General features: G+C 43.9%; 1 protein-coding gene across 4 annotated transcripts in view; it reads left to right on the forward strand.

The window, feature by feature from the left end:
• MIER1 (MIER1 transcriptional regulator) overlaps positions 1 to 16,323 on the forward strand; it is a 41,604-nt gene that overhangs the window by 526 nt on the left and 24,755 nt on the right. The window contains exon 1 of one of the 4 annotated variants that reach the window (XM_054832928.1): positions 28 to 138. The exons of 2 other annotated variants lie outside the window; for them this stretch is intronic. In XM_054832928.1, the coding sequence (XP_054688903.1) occupies positions 130 to 138 (9 nt within the window). In that variant the 5' untranslated portion in view covers positions 28 to 129. Of the gene's footprint in view, positions 1 to 27; positions 139 to 9,247; positions 9,310 to 16,323 lie in introns of those variants that run through there. One more of the 4 variants, XM_054832927.1, reaches the window with a different exon arrangement.

Raw genomic sequence — 16,323 nt, forward strand, 5'->3', positions numbered from 1 at the left:
CGCCGCGCAGACCGTGACCCGCCGGCGCCGCTTCCTCCGCCGCGGCGGCGATGTGACCCCTCCCCGGCCCTCCTCCCCCCCCCCCTTCCCCCGCCCGTCACCGCCCGCCGGCCCGCCCGCGCAGCGAACATGGCGGAGGTGAGAGCGCGGCGGCGGGGCGGGGGCCTGCCCGGGAACTTGTTGCGCGGGGCCGCGGCCGGGCGGAGCGTCCCACAAGTTAGTTGGGGGGCCGGGGGGGCCGCGCCGGGCCCAGGGACGCCGTCCCGCGCCCGCAGCCCGGGGGCCCCTGTCCGCTCCCCTCCGGGGCCTGCTGCCCCGGGACGGGGAGCTTCGCCCCGGGGGCGGGGGGGGGGGGGGGGTTAGGCGCCGGGCCCGCTTCGGCGGCGGCGGCGGGGCGCGGGCGGGCCGGCCGGGGACCTGGAAGCGGCGCTTCCCGCCCGAGGGCGGCACCGGGAGGTGGTCCCTAACCAGGCAGGGGTCTGTACCTCGTCCGCGGGCCGGGGAGCCAGGGCTTTATCGGCAGCAGCCCTCTCGGTGGGATGCTAGAGAGGAGCCCTCGGCTCGGCGGGGGATGGGGCCCTGCTCCCGAGCAGCGAGGGCGGGGGAGAGGGCAGTGGAGCGGGGCCTGTGCCTGCCTTGGGACGGGGTTCCTCTTTGGCGGGGGGGTGGAAAGTGGGGGAGCCTTACCTGCTGTGGCGTGGGGGAGTGTAATCCCTTCGGGGTGGATAGAGATGCGCTTCTTGCCAGCTCCGACCGTCTGTCTCTATCCCAGTGTGAAAGAATCGTTTCTCCCGGGCTTTGATCAGAGCACCGTTGCTCGAAGATAGAACGTATATTTATTTCTTTTAAATATCTTTTTGTAGTCGTTAAGACAAAGGAGAATTGCCTTTATAGATAGAGGAGCAGCCTTTCCAGTCTCCTGGGGAGGGAGACCTTTCTCCTGAAAAAGGGAGAAGGGACTATTCAGGGGAGTTGGAGGAAATGGGAGAAGGCTTATTGACCTCTTTTCTTCTGTGGGAGGCAGAGTGAGATATGTGTTTGATTATTGAGGTGTGGATTTGTCCATCCCGATAGGATCTGGAAGAGCAGCTCTTTTGCTTCTTAGGAGGCAAGTTAGGACAGATGAATAGATATTTCATTAAGTTTTGTTCAAGTTATCCAAAGATTCAAATCTTAGGGTAATTTGCTGCTTGAACAGTGTTGACAAATGAATTGGAAAGGCTTATTTGAAAGGCATGCTATTAAAAAAAAAAAACCAACACCAACAAACAAAAAAACCCCCTTTTCTCTGGGACAGGCGTTTCTTCCAGCCAGACTGGGGGGGTTGGACGTATCAGGATTAGAATATTTTATAGATGAGGTTTCTTCCCTTTTCCCTTGAAATTCCTGAATGTGTGAATTTTTACTTAAATTTATTTTATCTTTTCCCTCCAAAGTGAAAACCGTAATGTAGCATTCTTCCTGTTATTTGTATGAAATGTACTAAGCTAATCTTAGAAGTTCAAAGAATCTACCTGTTCTGTGTTTTTCTGTATCTTGAGGGGCAGAGAATCGCAGGTCTGATCCCTGAGTAATTTCTTGGCTGAAAAAATGTGGCCGTTAAACTCCTGTCATCTGTAAAGTTGGGAGAGATGTATTTGGGCACATGCTGATCTAGGCATCACAGTGTTCAGGATCTTTGTCTCGAGTTTCACCAATTGCTTGTAAGTTTTATTAATTAAACACAGCATTATTGTGAAATATTCACACTAGCTCTCTTCTGGTTCGCCATATTGCTGAAAAGCCACAGGCAGTACGCTGAATTACTTCCTATTCTGTATTGTCACGTACTTATATTGACGTTACAGCAGTGATAGCATTGAGAGTTGTAGGGGATTCGTGCTGCAGAGAGCAATAAAAAGTCAGTGGGGTATGGAGGTCAAGCAGGTTTTGTTTTTCACTTTATGGACGTTGTTCCAACGGGTAAGGCTTTTATTACATGTTGGTCTTGATATTTTAGTAAGAAAGGAAGAGGGTTTTTTTTTTTTCCCCTCAGCATTTTGCTTTTTTGAAGAAAAGCTAAGGTGAATTCTTTGTCCTATTTTGGCTTCTTTATTTCAGGTTAAGGGGCAGGAGCAGCATAAAGGGGCTGTGAAAGCTTTGATCCACCCATGGGATGAGTTCAGTGGCACAGGGGTGGCAGCAGCAATGTGGGCTTGGCTGACGTTCGTTCACAGCCGTTGAATTGTACGGACAACCATTTGCATGGCTGCACTGCATTCTGGGTCAGGAAACAATCAGAATTTAAAAAAAAAGACTTTCTTTCAGTGATTTTAAGCTAGGAGCAATGTCCTTCATATGGTTCCTAGCAGAATTTAGGACATGTGTAGGGTATAGGATGGGAAGTCTCCTTAGCACGGCATCACCACCAAAGCTCTGGTATTAACCATCTGCCTGGAGGAACTGAAGACGAGTGCCGCTACGTGGTGGTGTGCTAGGTATGCTGGGAGGAGGGGTGTGTTAGGAAAGTAATGTGCTGCATAATACCGTGTGGAGAGCGAGCAAAGGGAGAAGGAAGACTGAGAACTCAAGCAGCCCTAGGACTTGCCTGTCTCGGCAGACAAGGGGCCTGGGACCAGCCTGCATTTGAAAATGTGGGTGGAAGGCAGGGCTGCTGTTGTGCCTTTTGCTCTCTTCCCCATCCCTCCCCAGTGGAAAATCTTGTGCTGACTCTTATGAAGGAATGCATAGGAACTCATCCTTCAATCAGGAAAGATCCTAAAATGTTGTGTTGTAGAGAATCAGCTAGGCTTAAATGCTAGAAATGTAAACCTCAAAAAATAAAAAATATAAATATGAAACTTTTTTAATTTGACAGGAAAGCTCTTCAGACAGGAGGTCTAAGCCTGGTTAGTAAGTAAATGAATCCAGAAAGTGAAACTAAATTAACAAACAATGTTGTTTCACTTTTGTAGAAGCTTACCAGTTTGAGTACAGGACAGACAGACAAAAAAAAAAGGATTTTGAATATATATTAAACTGGGTTTAGGTTTGGAATTAATAACCTGTGTTAGGGTTTCATTTTACTTTGAAGCATGCTCACGTGATTGATTTGAGTCCTAATACTCCAACACGTTAGAAGATTGTTCCAGTCATAAATCAGAAAGAAAACATCTCTAACTTAAGATGAGCTCAAGCTTTGTGAATATTACCATATCATGCATTAAGCTGCTTATTTAGTCTTTGTGGTGGAGTGAATGCTGATACATACATATTTTTTTCCAAATACGAGTATTTTAATGTCTATTGAGAAGAAAATATTTTTGACTGAAAAGCCTGATTAGTAGTTGAAAGAGAATATTTTTTGTTTATTCAGCCGTTATGATGTTTGAATAAAATGTAAGAAAGAATGAGATCTTCTGATTCCAAAAACTTGAAGAGCTGGGGTCAGACTCTTGTGTTGAAAAGATAGGCAGCTAAATACCTACTGTAATTTCCAGAAGTGCTGAGTTCCTGCTGTTACTTTATTTTGTTCCATGATAGGATGCACCAGTCAGCTTGCAACAGGCACTTGCCAGGATACTAAACAGGCCAAACTAATGGGAAAAAGATGAGTTGCTTTTTGGGGTTGTTTGTTATGGTGTTTTTTGTTGGGTTTTTTGTTTTTGTTTTTTTTTTTTACTAACTGGCTGAAGAATAAGAAAAGTATTAGGACTGCTGCCTGGGAAAGAGGGTGGTCATGTGTGGTGAGAGGTGAGGTGGGAGAGGTAGGGACATAGTATACCTGATGTTGATTTAAATTTCAAGCTGATTTTAATTATGAGTTGAGGGGGGGGGTGGACAACAACTGAGGTGGTCTAACAGCTCCTAGCTACCTGAAAGAGGAGATCCTGCTCCTTCGGCTGCTTCTGTGTTGATGCTCCCTGAACTTCTACTGTGTGTTGCTTCAGCTTGCTGGCTTAAAAAGAAGTGAAAAGTTCCTTGTAGGGTAACCAGTTGTATCAGCTAATGGAAATAGCCAACAGAGACTCGAGCTAGTGTGAGGGGTGGCACAGGACAGCAGAACCAGTTGTTGGGGATCTGCGGGAGGATGACGTACTCCTCCTTCCAAAAATGTCGAGCTATGAGATTGACTCAGCTTCTCCTCAGTCGGTATCCTTGTGTGTAGCTCTGGCTCTGATAGCAGGAAGCTGTTCACCAGTACTGTTGCTGAAAAGTACAATCCTGTTTCTCCCAACTCTTGAGCAGGCAGTTGACCACCTTCATGCCAGCTCCTAGTGTTTCTTGCCCCTCAATGAGGTTATTCAGCTTTCTAAACTGCTGGAATAAGAAATGCAGTTTTTCCTTCTGCAGAGTGAATTTCGGTGGGGTTAAAAATTTGAATTGGCATCCTAAGGTGTCGGGCAGGTATGGGAAGAAACAGGAGCGCATGTGTCTTGGAGAGGAGCAGGACCACTTCTCTTTTGTATCAGTGGATGGTTAAACTGAGTCAACCTGATTTCTTTTGAGTGCACTTTAGTGTTGTCTGGATTTCTGAAAGTTTAGTTGTTTTTGACCAGAAAATCAGTTTATTAACTGTGTGAGGCACTGCTTTAATAAGTCACCTTTAAATTCTTAATGTCTGCTAAAATTTTCCTTCTTTTTTCCTGAATGTTATGCTTCTTTTCAGTTGAAGAGTTTTAAACTTTGTGAATTTAGTTGAATTCTAGATTTCATATGCAGCTTGAAACAATTTCAGGACATAATGTTTAAGAAATACATGATCTAATAACCATTCCTAATTACCTTTTTTACGTTCTTAATCTTTGTATTTTTATTAAGCTATGCTATCACTTTAAAACCATATGCATAGATGTGTAATAGCCTCCCCTGTAGGAAGAAGTAGTAAAGTTAACACAACCACTAATGTGATTGCAAATTGAGATGTTTTAACAGTCTGGGAGGACAGAGCTTTTGAGTAATGCCTGCATACAAAATAAGGTCAAAATAGATTAAATCAAGGTTTCCTGCTGACTGATCTAAATCATGATTAAAATTGGTGATTCACATCAATCCATCCTGTTGAGCACAATTCTTTTTTTTCCTCATTTGATCTTAGCTTTAACTAATTGTCTTTTTTTTGTTGTTGTTTCATTTTGGAGCAGTTTTTGAAGAATACTTCAGAGGTATCTGCGAACCTAATGTAGATTTGGGAATTCAGTTCTCTCACTTCCTTGGTGAGAGTGTAAACTCCAGAGTGGTTGGTTATAGTCACTGATTGTATTCCCTCAGTTTTTCTGACAAGCTATTGAAGGGAAAACGATAGCATTTAGCATTCTGCATTTCTAATCTTGGGAAAGAGTGGGTTGGTTTTTTTTTTTCCTGTTGTAATAGAAGAGTTTTGTGGACTTTTTTGTGTTTGATAGAATATTGATGTTTGTGGGCTTACTGCTTGGGACTTAGAGTTCTTTCTAATACAGCGGAGGGATTTCGGGTAGAGAGTGGAATTATTGAAAAGTTCAGTTTCTTTTTGAGCTTTTTCTGGCCGGAAGCCCCAGTCTGTATTAATATTTCGCCACTAATCCGTTCATGTTACAAATTGTACATAAGAATGTTTTCTTGTGGTGCTTGGCATATGACTGTATCTGGTTTCCTCTGAACCCCTATGGTAGGATATGGTTATTCCATAGACTTCCAATTTTTCTTAGCAAGAAATTTCAGAATATTACAAGAAGCTGAGGCCGATGCTGTATTTGTAATGGAAATGAACAATAAATAGTTAGAAAATGTCTGGTTGAAAGCGTGTGCTTCAGATAAGACGGAGATGGTATTCCAGTTAACTGTTGTGGTCATGCTTTGTAATAGTCCTTGAAAATGGAAGTTCTCTTGGTGAAGTTCTAGTTGAAGTTCTAGTGAGCATCATGTCCTGTCAACCAAGGCGTTCCCCGTTGGCTGCAGCTTCCTCTGTCAAGCAGCCTTCCTCGGTTAGCCTTGTAGCATCAGCGCTCATCTGGTTTTGCTGAGGACTCAGTCCTCTGGGTAAATCATTGCACCTTGGTTCTTGGAGCAGAGGGGACTACCCTGGGATGCAACTGGTGGTTCCTGGTTCCAGTAATCTACTCTGCTCAAAGGAGAATGAGAATCGGTTCCACGTTACTGTAAATATGTTAAGTTAGCCTGTGATTTCAGCAGATGATTCAGCAGCAGCATGGTCATGAGCCATTGGACAGAAGCTGCTTTAAAGCGTGTGCTCTCTGCTCTTGACTTGGAACCCTGAAAAACATAGCTGCATCTGCTCTTCAGTAGTACCTGCAGAGATTTGCGCTCGCCTCGGGTGTGAGTGTTCAGGCTGGTGACGTAGTTAGTCCCTCAAGTTCAGCTAAGGGGTGATTGGAAGCTGCCCTGATGCTCTTATGTCACTGTCATCTATCTGTCCTGCTGTGTTGTCCCCCTGGACTTTGAAGGTGCTGTTTCCTCTTGCTGGTGGCTACTCCTACAGCAGGCATGGCAGAAAGGAAAGCATGACAGCGTCACTCTCTGGAAGCCTGTAAGTTCGTACAGATTTGCTTTGGGTGCGCCTTTGCTTTGTTGCTCCTGCTGTGGCACGATAACCTCTGACAAGTGTGGAGCAGATAACGGGCTGGAGAAAGTTAAGTCACCCCAGGGACAGTCATCAGCTGACATCCTTCAGCCTTCTGTGTTCCCCTCAATCACTGCTTTTTTGTTGTTGTTGTTGTTTTGGTTTTTGTTTGTTTTGTTTTGTTTTTAAAGTAGCAGCTGCTACTTTTGTTAGAGGTGCAGTTGAAATACCTTTCTAGTTAAGAATTTTCCCTAGTATTTACAATATTGAAGATGTCCCCAGGTAATACAGTGACTTGATTGGCAAAACAAAGCTGCTTAAGGCAGGCTGCAGTTTGCTTCCCCTCAGGTGTGCCACTGCAGATTTAGGGAGCCATGTTGCAACCAAATATCTGAAAGATCCACATTAACAATATCCCCTGTGAAATACTGTATATCATCTGCTTCCCCTTTCCAGTTTTTTCCTGGTGAAGAGATTTAGGTAGATTGATACAGGACTGAGTCAGCTGTATTAAAACCCAACCTGTGGTTCTTGCTAGTTAAGCACTCTGAAGCTGATCAGGCAGTTTCTCCAGAAAAACTGAGGCTAAATTTGTTTTGTTTTGGTTTTGGGGAGGGGTTTTTTTTGTTACATAGTAATAAACAGAACTAAACCTTACCCAGTATTTTTCCCAGAAGAAGCAGGCAGGGAAGAGGAAGTTAACAAGTAAGTAGTTTTTCAGGGCTACCTGCAAAATCTCAAAACTCAGGATTATGAGATAATTTAGGGATGGAAGGGACCTCAGGAGGTCTCTGGTCCAACCTTCTGCACGCAGCAGGGTCTGCTCTGAGGTCTGACCAGCTTGCTCAGGCCTGTCTCCGGTCTGGTCTTAAAAACCTCCAAGGAAAGAGACTGGGCAACCTGTTCTAATGCTTGGCTGCCCTCATGGGGGAAAAAGTTGACTTTATAAACTCTCAAGTGGAATCGAGTCTAGGAAGGGAATGGCCAAGTCAGGGGACCTTTGCTAAGGTGGTAGTTTCAAGGCTTAGATGTACATCTTTGAGAACTGAGAGTTGAAACATTGCACTTGATCTTTGTGGTCTGGAAATACAAGAATTTTCTCATCTAGCAACCAAATTAAAAAAGAAAATCCATGCATATAAAAGCTTCCATTTCATGTGCAGAAAGGCTTGGATGTCACTGTAGTTTTGACTGTAGAAGTGTTCACATGGAAAACCATTAAATGAGAGGCAGCAGTACTTTTATTTTTTTTTTAATTCTTGCTTCAATATGTTGCTCTTTTCTTCCCAAGGTAAAAATAAGGCAAACCATTCTCTGACACTTAAGTTATTTTGATATAAGCACAGGGAGAGAGGGGAAGGCTGGCACTGAAAGCCTTCCACTGAAATACCTGTATATGAAAAGGGACACATGCCCTTCTGAGCAAAGGATGTTCTTTGCCATTTTAACTAGTTGTTTTCTCCAGGCCATCATTTAGCTTAGCTCACTGGAGAGTTTATTAAATGGCTGCTGCAGTAACTTCTTAAGACTCCCAACAGTTCAGGCATGAGTCTTACAAAACCTTTTACCCGATGAGCTCCTGTTCTCAAATAATTTGAACTTCAGGGTGTACAAAGTTAGTTTCTAAACCTTGTGTATTCAAAACTTCATTTTTCGTACAGTCTTTGAATATTATTCATGTAATAGAATATCTGCATTTTGGGAATAAATGTGACTTATGAACAGAATACGTATTACTACTTCCATATCGGTAGTTTACTTTTAATTAGTCTGCTTAGTGAAATGTAGCTTTAGTATGCATGTATGTGACTTCAGTGTCGCTTGTGAGGTAATTACATGTATTCTTTACCTGGTACTCATGCTTCAGTCTTTGTGTTGTTATAAAACAGGTAACACTGCTGCAATTTTAAGTTTGGTTGCTAGTTCAATATTAAAGTTTTCTGTGCCCCAGATGTTGCTAAAGCAAACCACTGCAACCCAGAAGTTAACTTTGGTATTTTCCTGTAACTGAACTCAAAAGAGCTGAGCGTCAACTTGATGAATTTGTCAGGCTTATTGCTATCAATATAGACAAAATTTAATCTTAGTTTTTAAATGTTTTAGGTAACATTTAAGGAGCTATTAAAGATAACTGAGTAAATTTGAACAGAATATATATTTGTCATTGTCTTGTAGAGACTGCAAATACCGCTAATTTTAGGATGTTTCATTATTAATCAATTATATTAAACAGCATGAAAGATGTTAGCAATTACAACAGTAGTTTCATAGGTAGAAGTGAAACTGTGTAGTGTCCTGTCAGTTCTGTTCTGGTGTTTCTTTGCAGGCTGTAGGAGACATGTAAAGAGAGAAAACTCAGTGCATTACTTCCACAGTTTTCACGTTTTGGAGTATCACATTCCAGTCCAAGCAGCTATGAAGTATTGGAATAAGACACGAAAATCTCCTGCCAGCGTGCAGAAATGGGCATTGCCTGGAAGTGTACCTCTGCTTCTGAAGTAGAGGGTTCAAAAATAAGCTGTGCAAAATTGATGTCTCCAGAAGGCTGTCTGCGTTAAATAAACCTGTCATGATGCCAATTCAGTTTTACCATTTAACTTCCATCACAAATTATAGTAATACAGACATCCCAAAGTCAGTGATTTTTTTGTTGTCAGAGTAACACTGTAGATTTAGGTGTTTTTCTGTCTGTTATTTGTCTGCTAGGTTCAATACTTGACAGTCCAATGATGTCTGAAAGAGACCGGCCAACTTCATTTCCATTTATTCCTGTATGTATTGGATATGATCTTTTGGCTCGGTTGTTGCTGCAAGTGTCACTAACCTTCTGAAAAAGTCTACTCTGCATGTCTTTCCCAAGTCTGGAATAAAAACACGGACAGATTCTGTTAGTGCCACCCAAGCCTGATGTTTTGTTGCTCGGTGTCTTTTCTTTTTTCTCTTTACCATGAGTTTTGTATTCTTTGTATCTCAGAACTGGTATTTCCTTCAAGTTGCTCATCTGGAGCATTAACAGGTGTGCTCAACGGTATATCCATACAGCAAGATTCCCTTGGTCGCTCGAGTTTTTTTTCCTTGTTGTCCATGAATGATTTTTCATTCTTTTGAACCCACAACAAACGTTCACTTTTTTTTCTGATGGTGCTGTGCATAGAACAATTTGAGTGTGTCAGCCCATATATTGTAAGTATCCCATAGTTTTTCTCTACTGGGCCTTGGATACCATTATCTTTTTATAGGTAGTAGCTCTTTTTTTCCCTTGAGGCAAAAAAAGTGCTTTGTACTTCTCTACAAATTGCTGCAGCAGAAAATGAAAAGCCACTGAAATACAGGGTTGTCCTTTTTCACAGAAATTGCTGTTATATTGATATACCATAGCTTAGGACTTAAGATCTGATGATACCAGTCTAGCCATACGATCTTTAACTACTGCCAGGAAATTTTCATAAGCAAACGCCCTCAAAGCCATCTATTCTGCCCTGTCCAGAGTCGCAATCACTCGGAGGCAAGGAAATAGGACTGAATAATCAAGCATTGCAGTAATTGTCTTGAAACAACTATTTAATCATAGGATGCTCTTTCACCTTATGTGTAATACTAACAGAGTGTCACTGAAGGGGTTACTCCTGGTCTCCTGCTATGCACCCTTCTCCATGTGTCTACCTTAAAACTCATGCTCTAGATGGTTTGCAGCATGTCTGGCAATTGCAAAGGCCCGAGATGAAGTAGTTTGGCTCACTGATAGAATGGAAAAGTAGTGTTAGTTTTCTTTGAGATTGGTTTGCTGAACCAGCACATGCTGCAGCTTCCCGATTGCTGGACCTGGCACAAGTGGCAGAAGCACATGGAGTGGTGGGCAGAGGTCAGACTACTACTTTTGGCAGCAGCTGGCCATTAATATAGATGAGAGGTAATGTGACACTGCATCTAGCTAGAAATAGAAGGCAGAAAATGATTGACAGTGCATCACTTAGACTAGAAACGTATGAAATGCAGAGATGGTAATTCACAAACTAGGAGAAACTAGGTAGATGATGGTAGGCAAAGCTTAGAAGAAAGGAATGGAGAGGCTGTTCTCTTAGCAGCTGCCTATGAAGTCTGTGGCAAAGAATGAACTAGAACCTCTCAAGGCGTGTATGAATTCTGTGAGGTAGCCTGGAAGGGACTGAAAGTTTCTGGAGGTGATTGGGTTTTTGCAGGTTTTCTAGTTTGGGGTTTGTATTTTTTTCCTTCCATAGACTAGGATTGTACTGGCTATATATTTTGGAATTGTTTAAAAGTCATGGGTGTCATTCTGAACTCCAGAGACATTGTGGTATTTTAGCAGTGCTTTTGGAGCTGTGAAGGAGGCGATTGCTTTAGCAGTATTTCAGCCTGTAGGGAAGCCCACTTGCTTGCTTGAGCTGTCATGCCTTCTCCAGGCTATTTCAGAATACTGAAAGCTGGACTTTGTTTCTTAAAGCATGCTTGACTTTCATGAGATCTTTTTGTGTCCATTCAACAAGAAAATGCTTCATTGTGGTAGACTCCATTGCAATATATATTGTAGCATTTAGTTATAGAACTGTTGAAGGTGGAAGGGACACCTGGAGATAACCAAGACCAACCCATTGCTCAGAGCTGGGTCAGCTACAGCAGGTTTCCCAGGACCATTGCCGGCCTGGTTTTGTGTACATCTAGTGCAGACACCTCAACCTCTTGGGGCAACGTGTTCCCAAGTTTCACTCTTACAGTGAAAAAAGCTATTCCTTACATTTAAACGTATTCCAGTTTGTGCCTGTTGACTATTGTCTCTGGATGCCGTTGAGAAGAGACTGGCTCAGTCTTCTGTACGCCTTTCCATTAGATATTCATGCACATGGATCAGCTCCTCCTGAGCCATCCCTTCTCCAGGCTGAACAGGCCCGGCTCTCTCAGCCTTTCCTCCTATATCAGATGATCCAGTCCCTCAGTCACCTTTGGGGCCCCTTGCTGGAGTTGCTTCATTCTGTCTGTCTCTCTTGAAAGTGGAGAGCCCAGGAGTGGACACAGTACAGCTCTGTGGATAAGAACCTGTGGGTCCTGGTGGACACCAAGTTGGCCAGGAGCATCTGTGACAAAGAAGTCCTCCAGCACCCTGGGCTGTGTTCAGAGCACTGCCAGTGGGTCAAGGGAGGTGAGCCTGCCCCTCTGCTCAGCCCTGGGGAGACCTATCTGGAGTGCTTGGTTTCCTTCAGGACAAGAGAGACAGCGACAGACTTGAGTGAGTCCAGCAAAGGCCACAATGGTGCCTGAGGGTCTAGTGCACCAGAGATGTGAGGAAGGGCTGGGAGAGCTGTTCAGCCTGGAGAGTGCTCAGGGGGGATCTTATGCTTGGGTATAGATGTCTGAGGGGGGAGTAGAAATGAGGGAGCCAGGCTCCTCTCAGTGGTGTCCAGGGACAGGACAAGAGGCAAAGGGCTCACATTGAAAATCGGGAAATTCCAGTTTATCATAGAATCACAGAGTGGTTTGGGTGTGAAGGGACCTTAAAGCCCATCTAGTTCCAACCCCCTGCCATGGGCAGGGACACCCTCCACTAGCCCAGGTTGCCCAAAGCCCCATCCAACCTGGCCTTGAACCCTGCCAGGGAGCCAGGGGCAGCCACAGCTTCTCTGGGCAACCTGTGCCAGGGCCTCAGCACCCTCACAGGGAAGGATTTCTGCCTCACATCTCATCTCCATCTCCCCTCCTGCAGCTTCAGGCCATTCCCCTTGGCCTGTCACTCCCTGCCCTTGTCACCAGCCCCTCTCCAGCTTTCCTGGAGCCCCTGCAGGGACTGGAAGGGGCTCTAAGGTCTCCCTGGAGCCTTCTCCAGGCTGAACAACCCCAACTCTCTCAGCCTGTCTCCATAGCAGAGGTGCTCCAGCCCTTGGATCATCTCCATGGCCTCCTCTGGACTTGCTCCAACGGCTCCATGTCCTTCTTGTCCTGGGGACCCCAGAGCTGGATGCAGGGGTGTCTCATGAGAGCAAAAACTTTTTATTTTAAGGGTGATCAGAAACTAGATCAGGTTGTCCATGGAGGTTGAGGAGTCTCCATCCTTGGGGTATATAAAACCCGACTGGATAAGATTCTGAGCAACCTGTTATAGGTGCCTGTACCAGGAGGTGATATCCCCACAGGTGAAGGACTTTGCCTTTCTCTGTTGAACTTCATGAGGTTCCTGCTGGCCTGTCTCTGCAGCCTGTTGAGATCCTTCTGACTAGCAGCACACTCATCTGCTGTATCCACCACTCCTCCCAATGTCGTGTCGGCTGCAAACACACTGAGAATGTGCACTGTCCCATTGTCCAGGTCTCTAATGAAGATGTTGGACAGCCTCAACTCCTGGGCTCTGCCCTGGCACTGGCCTCCAGCTGGGCTCTGCCACTGGTCACAACCCTTTGAGCTGGGCTGTTCAGCCCGTTTTCCATCCACATCCCTGTTTGTCCAGGCTCACTTCATCAGTTTGTGAGGGTGTTCGGGGAGGTGGCATGGAAAGCCTTGCCGAAGTAAAGACAGGCAGCATCCATCCCCTGTGCTCCCTTCATCCACCATGCCAATTTTCTCATTGAGGAAGGCTCTCTGGCTGGCCAGGCATAATTCCCCTTTTGTAAATCCATGCTGACTGGTCCTGTCCCCTCCGTGTCCTTCGTGTTTGCTCTGTTACCTGCCTGGGGGTGAGGCTGTCCAGCCAGGAGTTTTTTGGATCCTTATCCTTGAAGATGGGGATGATGCCTTTTCCATCCTGAAAACTTGTAAAGGGCAATGGAAACTTCAAGTAGGACTGAAACAACAGGCTCCAACATTTATATATTTATATATAAATCACATAAAAATCCATGCACATGCACACATACATAAAACCATGCAAGGTATATACGAATCTGAAGGATGCTGCATGGCTTCAGGGCAGAGGTTAGAGCAGACCCTGTTCTGCTTGTTGAGTTCACTGTAGGAAACCTGTTCTTCCGAATTGAGGTGGGGAGCTGGTGGTTCCTGTTTACACAAGGCTCATGGATCAAGAGGCCTCCTACAGGTCTGTCTGGCTGTTAGCAAATCCTTAACAGGGGCTGCAAGCAAAGCTGTGTTTTTGGGGTTGCCTTTTTCTCCTCCCTTGAGGGCAGAACTGCCATTACACTGTGCTAGATTCTGTTTGCTTGAACTTGTGCTATACTTAATTCACATTTCCCTCAGAAGCCCTACCCTATCTGGTGGTGCTGTAAAGAAACCTATTTTTGCTTTTCCACAAGTGCTCTTGTGCTTTAAGTCACAGTTATTTTTCTGGACACAACCATAATTATATCATGAGCCTCTTCTCACTGGCTATCCTGATTTCTTCAGTTTTAGAAGCATGGCTCCCTGATCCTCCCGTTATCCCTGGTTTATACGCTCTTTTTTCTTCCTTTCCTTCTGACTTGAGGCCTTTCCCCAGAACTTTCCTTCCAGCAGATGAATCGGCAAGGAGAGCTTCCACCTGCCCCATGCGTGGGCCAGCCAGAATTCCCCAGTGGATTACCCCTGCAAAGCCGAGACTAGCACTACTGATCTATAAATGCATAAACTGTTTCCCAACTGAGCGCCCCCCCCAAAATGCCTCTGTTACATCAAAAAATAACCATGGAAGTAGGGAGTGGTTATTTAGCCTTAACAATAGTGCTAGTACCAGGTTAGAGAGAAACTGGCCACGAGTGAGTGCGGGTTGTATCTTGGAAAGAGGTTTGGGGGTTTTTTTATCAGCAGGAGCGTGTGTTTGTGTAAAAGCCATCCCATAATGATGTGCTTTAATGGCTGGGCAGAAAGAAGAGTTTGAAGATGACATTTGCAGTATTTATTGTTTACTAAGTAATGTGTTTTATCCCTCAGAATAGATTATTTTCAGGGCTTTCTAGGACATTAAATCCAGCTCTCTGCTCTTATGAGGACAGTCATTTCTGGAATAATACTTCATCATATGTCACGGGGATACTTTTTTTCCCTTCTTATCTTTACCAGCCCTTGTTCTGCTTTCCTTTTTCCATCTCAGAGCTACTCGGTATTCAAGTCTCTTGATTTTGGTGAGAGCAGTCTGTGTTGTAACGATGAGTCATTATTTGAATGTTGCAGATAGCTGGATGCAAAGTATCCTGATACTACTGCACATGGTCAGTACTTTGTTGAAAGGGAATCCTGGGATTCCAGGGACCCTTGTGTGAGGATGGCATCTCTACAGCTTGCTTCCTGGTCTCGGTTGAGGCTGGGTGTATTTGCAGAAGACTGCATACCCTGGCAGAGGCTGCGATGTAACGAGGATGGGGAAGCTGCATCTTGACTTCTGCACAACCTGCAGACCGTGCAGCAGGGTCTCTGTGCTGCCCTGGTGAATTGCGAGTAGACTTAGTCTTTATTTTAAAACTTTCTAAGTTACTTCTGAGTGATGTCTGTCTTTCTGGGCTAAGCATGCAGTATCGTCTGCCTTATTCTCAGCATTGTCTGCCAGAAACAGACAGTTTGAATTTGTTTGATTTCCCACCTGTAATTGCTGCAAATCAATACACTAAGACTTCATTAATTTGCACTAATAATTGTGTATTACCTATTATGCATTACCCAGTTTTGCAAGTTTATCAGACAAAAAAACCATACCAAATAGAGATCAGTCATTGCTGCCTGATGATATTCAACTTTAGCTCAGTATGTGCTAGTAATACTGTACACTGGAATTTGTTAAGCTTTGCAAAGAAAGATTTTTAAACGGTAGTCATTAGCGAAACTTACTATGGCATTGTGCAACATTTTTCAAAAATCTTTTCAGTGCTTACCCACTTCCCATGAGTTTCAGTCTACTTAATTGTGCAGATATGATTTCTCTTGGCTTCTTTGTGCAGTGCTGCCTTTTAGAGCTAATACTGCCTAAAAAGCTATTTCTTGCAGGTCAGCAGTGATATTGCGCATAACCTAAAACCGTATTTGGATGTTAGTAAGTATGGGGAAAATAGACTATAGTGTCTGCATCTGAAGACAGTTTATATTTTCTGTATTTTCTTTGAGCTCTACAACGTTAGGAGGGCAAAACTTCTTGTCTATTGTATCTTCTATCCACCCTTCAGGCAAATATTGAAGATGTGTTTTTACCTCTATATACCGCTTTCTGCTTGACACTGGCAAACATATTTTGAGTTTTCCTTTGTACATTGTAGACTCTGGTAAAAAGTCGGCAGACACGTAAGTGAAATTTTGTCAGTGATTCCTAAGAAGGTGTATTTCCTCTCACTTTTAAGAGCTGCTAATGTAAAAGAACTTCAAAATTACACAAAATTTCTTTTTACTTTAGTTTTTACTTCACTGCATAGCTAGGCCAGGTGTTTTGGGTGGAAGTGGCTTTTGCAAGTAACTGCTTGGCCTTATGAGATGAAGTTATGGAGAAGGAAAGTGCTTTAGAAAAATCTCATAATAACAGTACAAGTTTTTACTTGAGTTTAAATTTACCAGTTTCTAACTTAGTATCTTGGTTTAGTTTTGCATATAATTCTGGGTATACAGATTTTGAAATTCTAGGAGTACAACCTAGATATAGTATTATGTATACGCACAAGTATCTATTGTGAATGTGCAAATTAAAGTTTTCCAAATTATTTCTCGGCAGGCAGTTTTTCATGGAGACAGCATTGTATATTATGTAATGTAACGATATCTGTGCTACCAAACAATATCTCCATGTCCAGAAGGTGGCAGGGAAAGGGGTACTGCAGCTCTCTGGGGAGAAAAGTCAGTCTTTCTAACTTTGAAAAAAACACTTAATTAGG

Source organism: Grus americana, chromosome 8 (assembly GCF_028858705.1).
Source record: "Grus americana isolate bGruAme1 chromosome 8, bGruAme1.mat, whole genome shotgun sequence".
Classification (NCBI taxonomy): Eukaryota; Metazoa; Chordata; class Aves; order Gruiformes; family Gruidae; genus Grus; species Grus americana.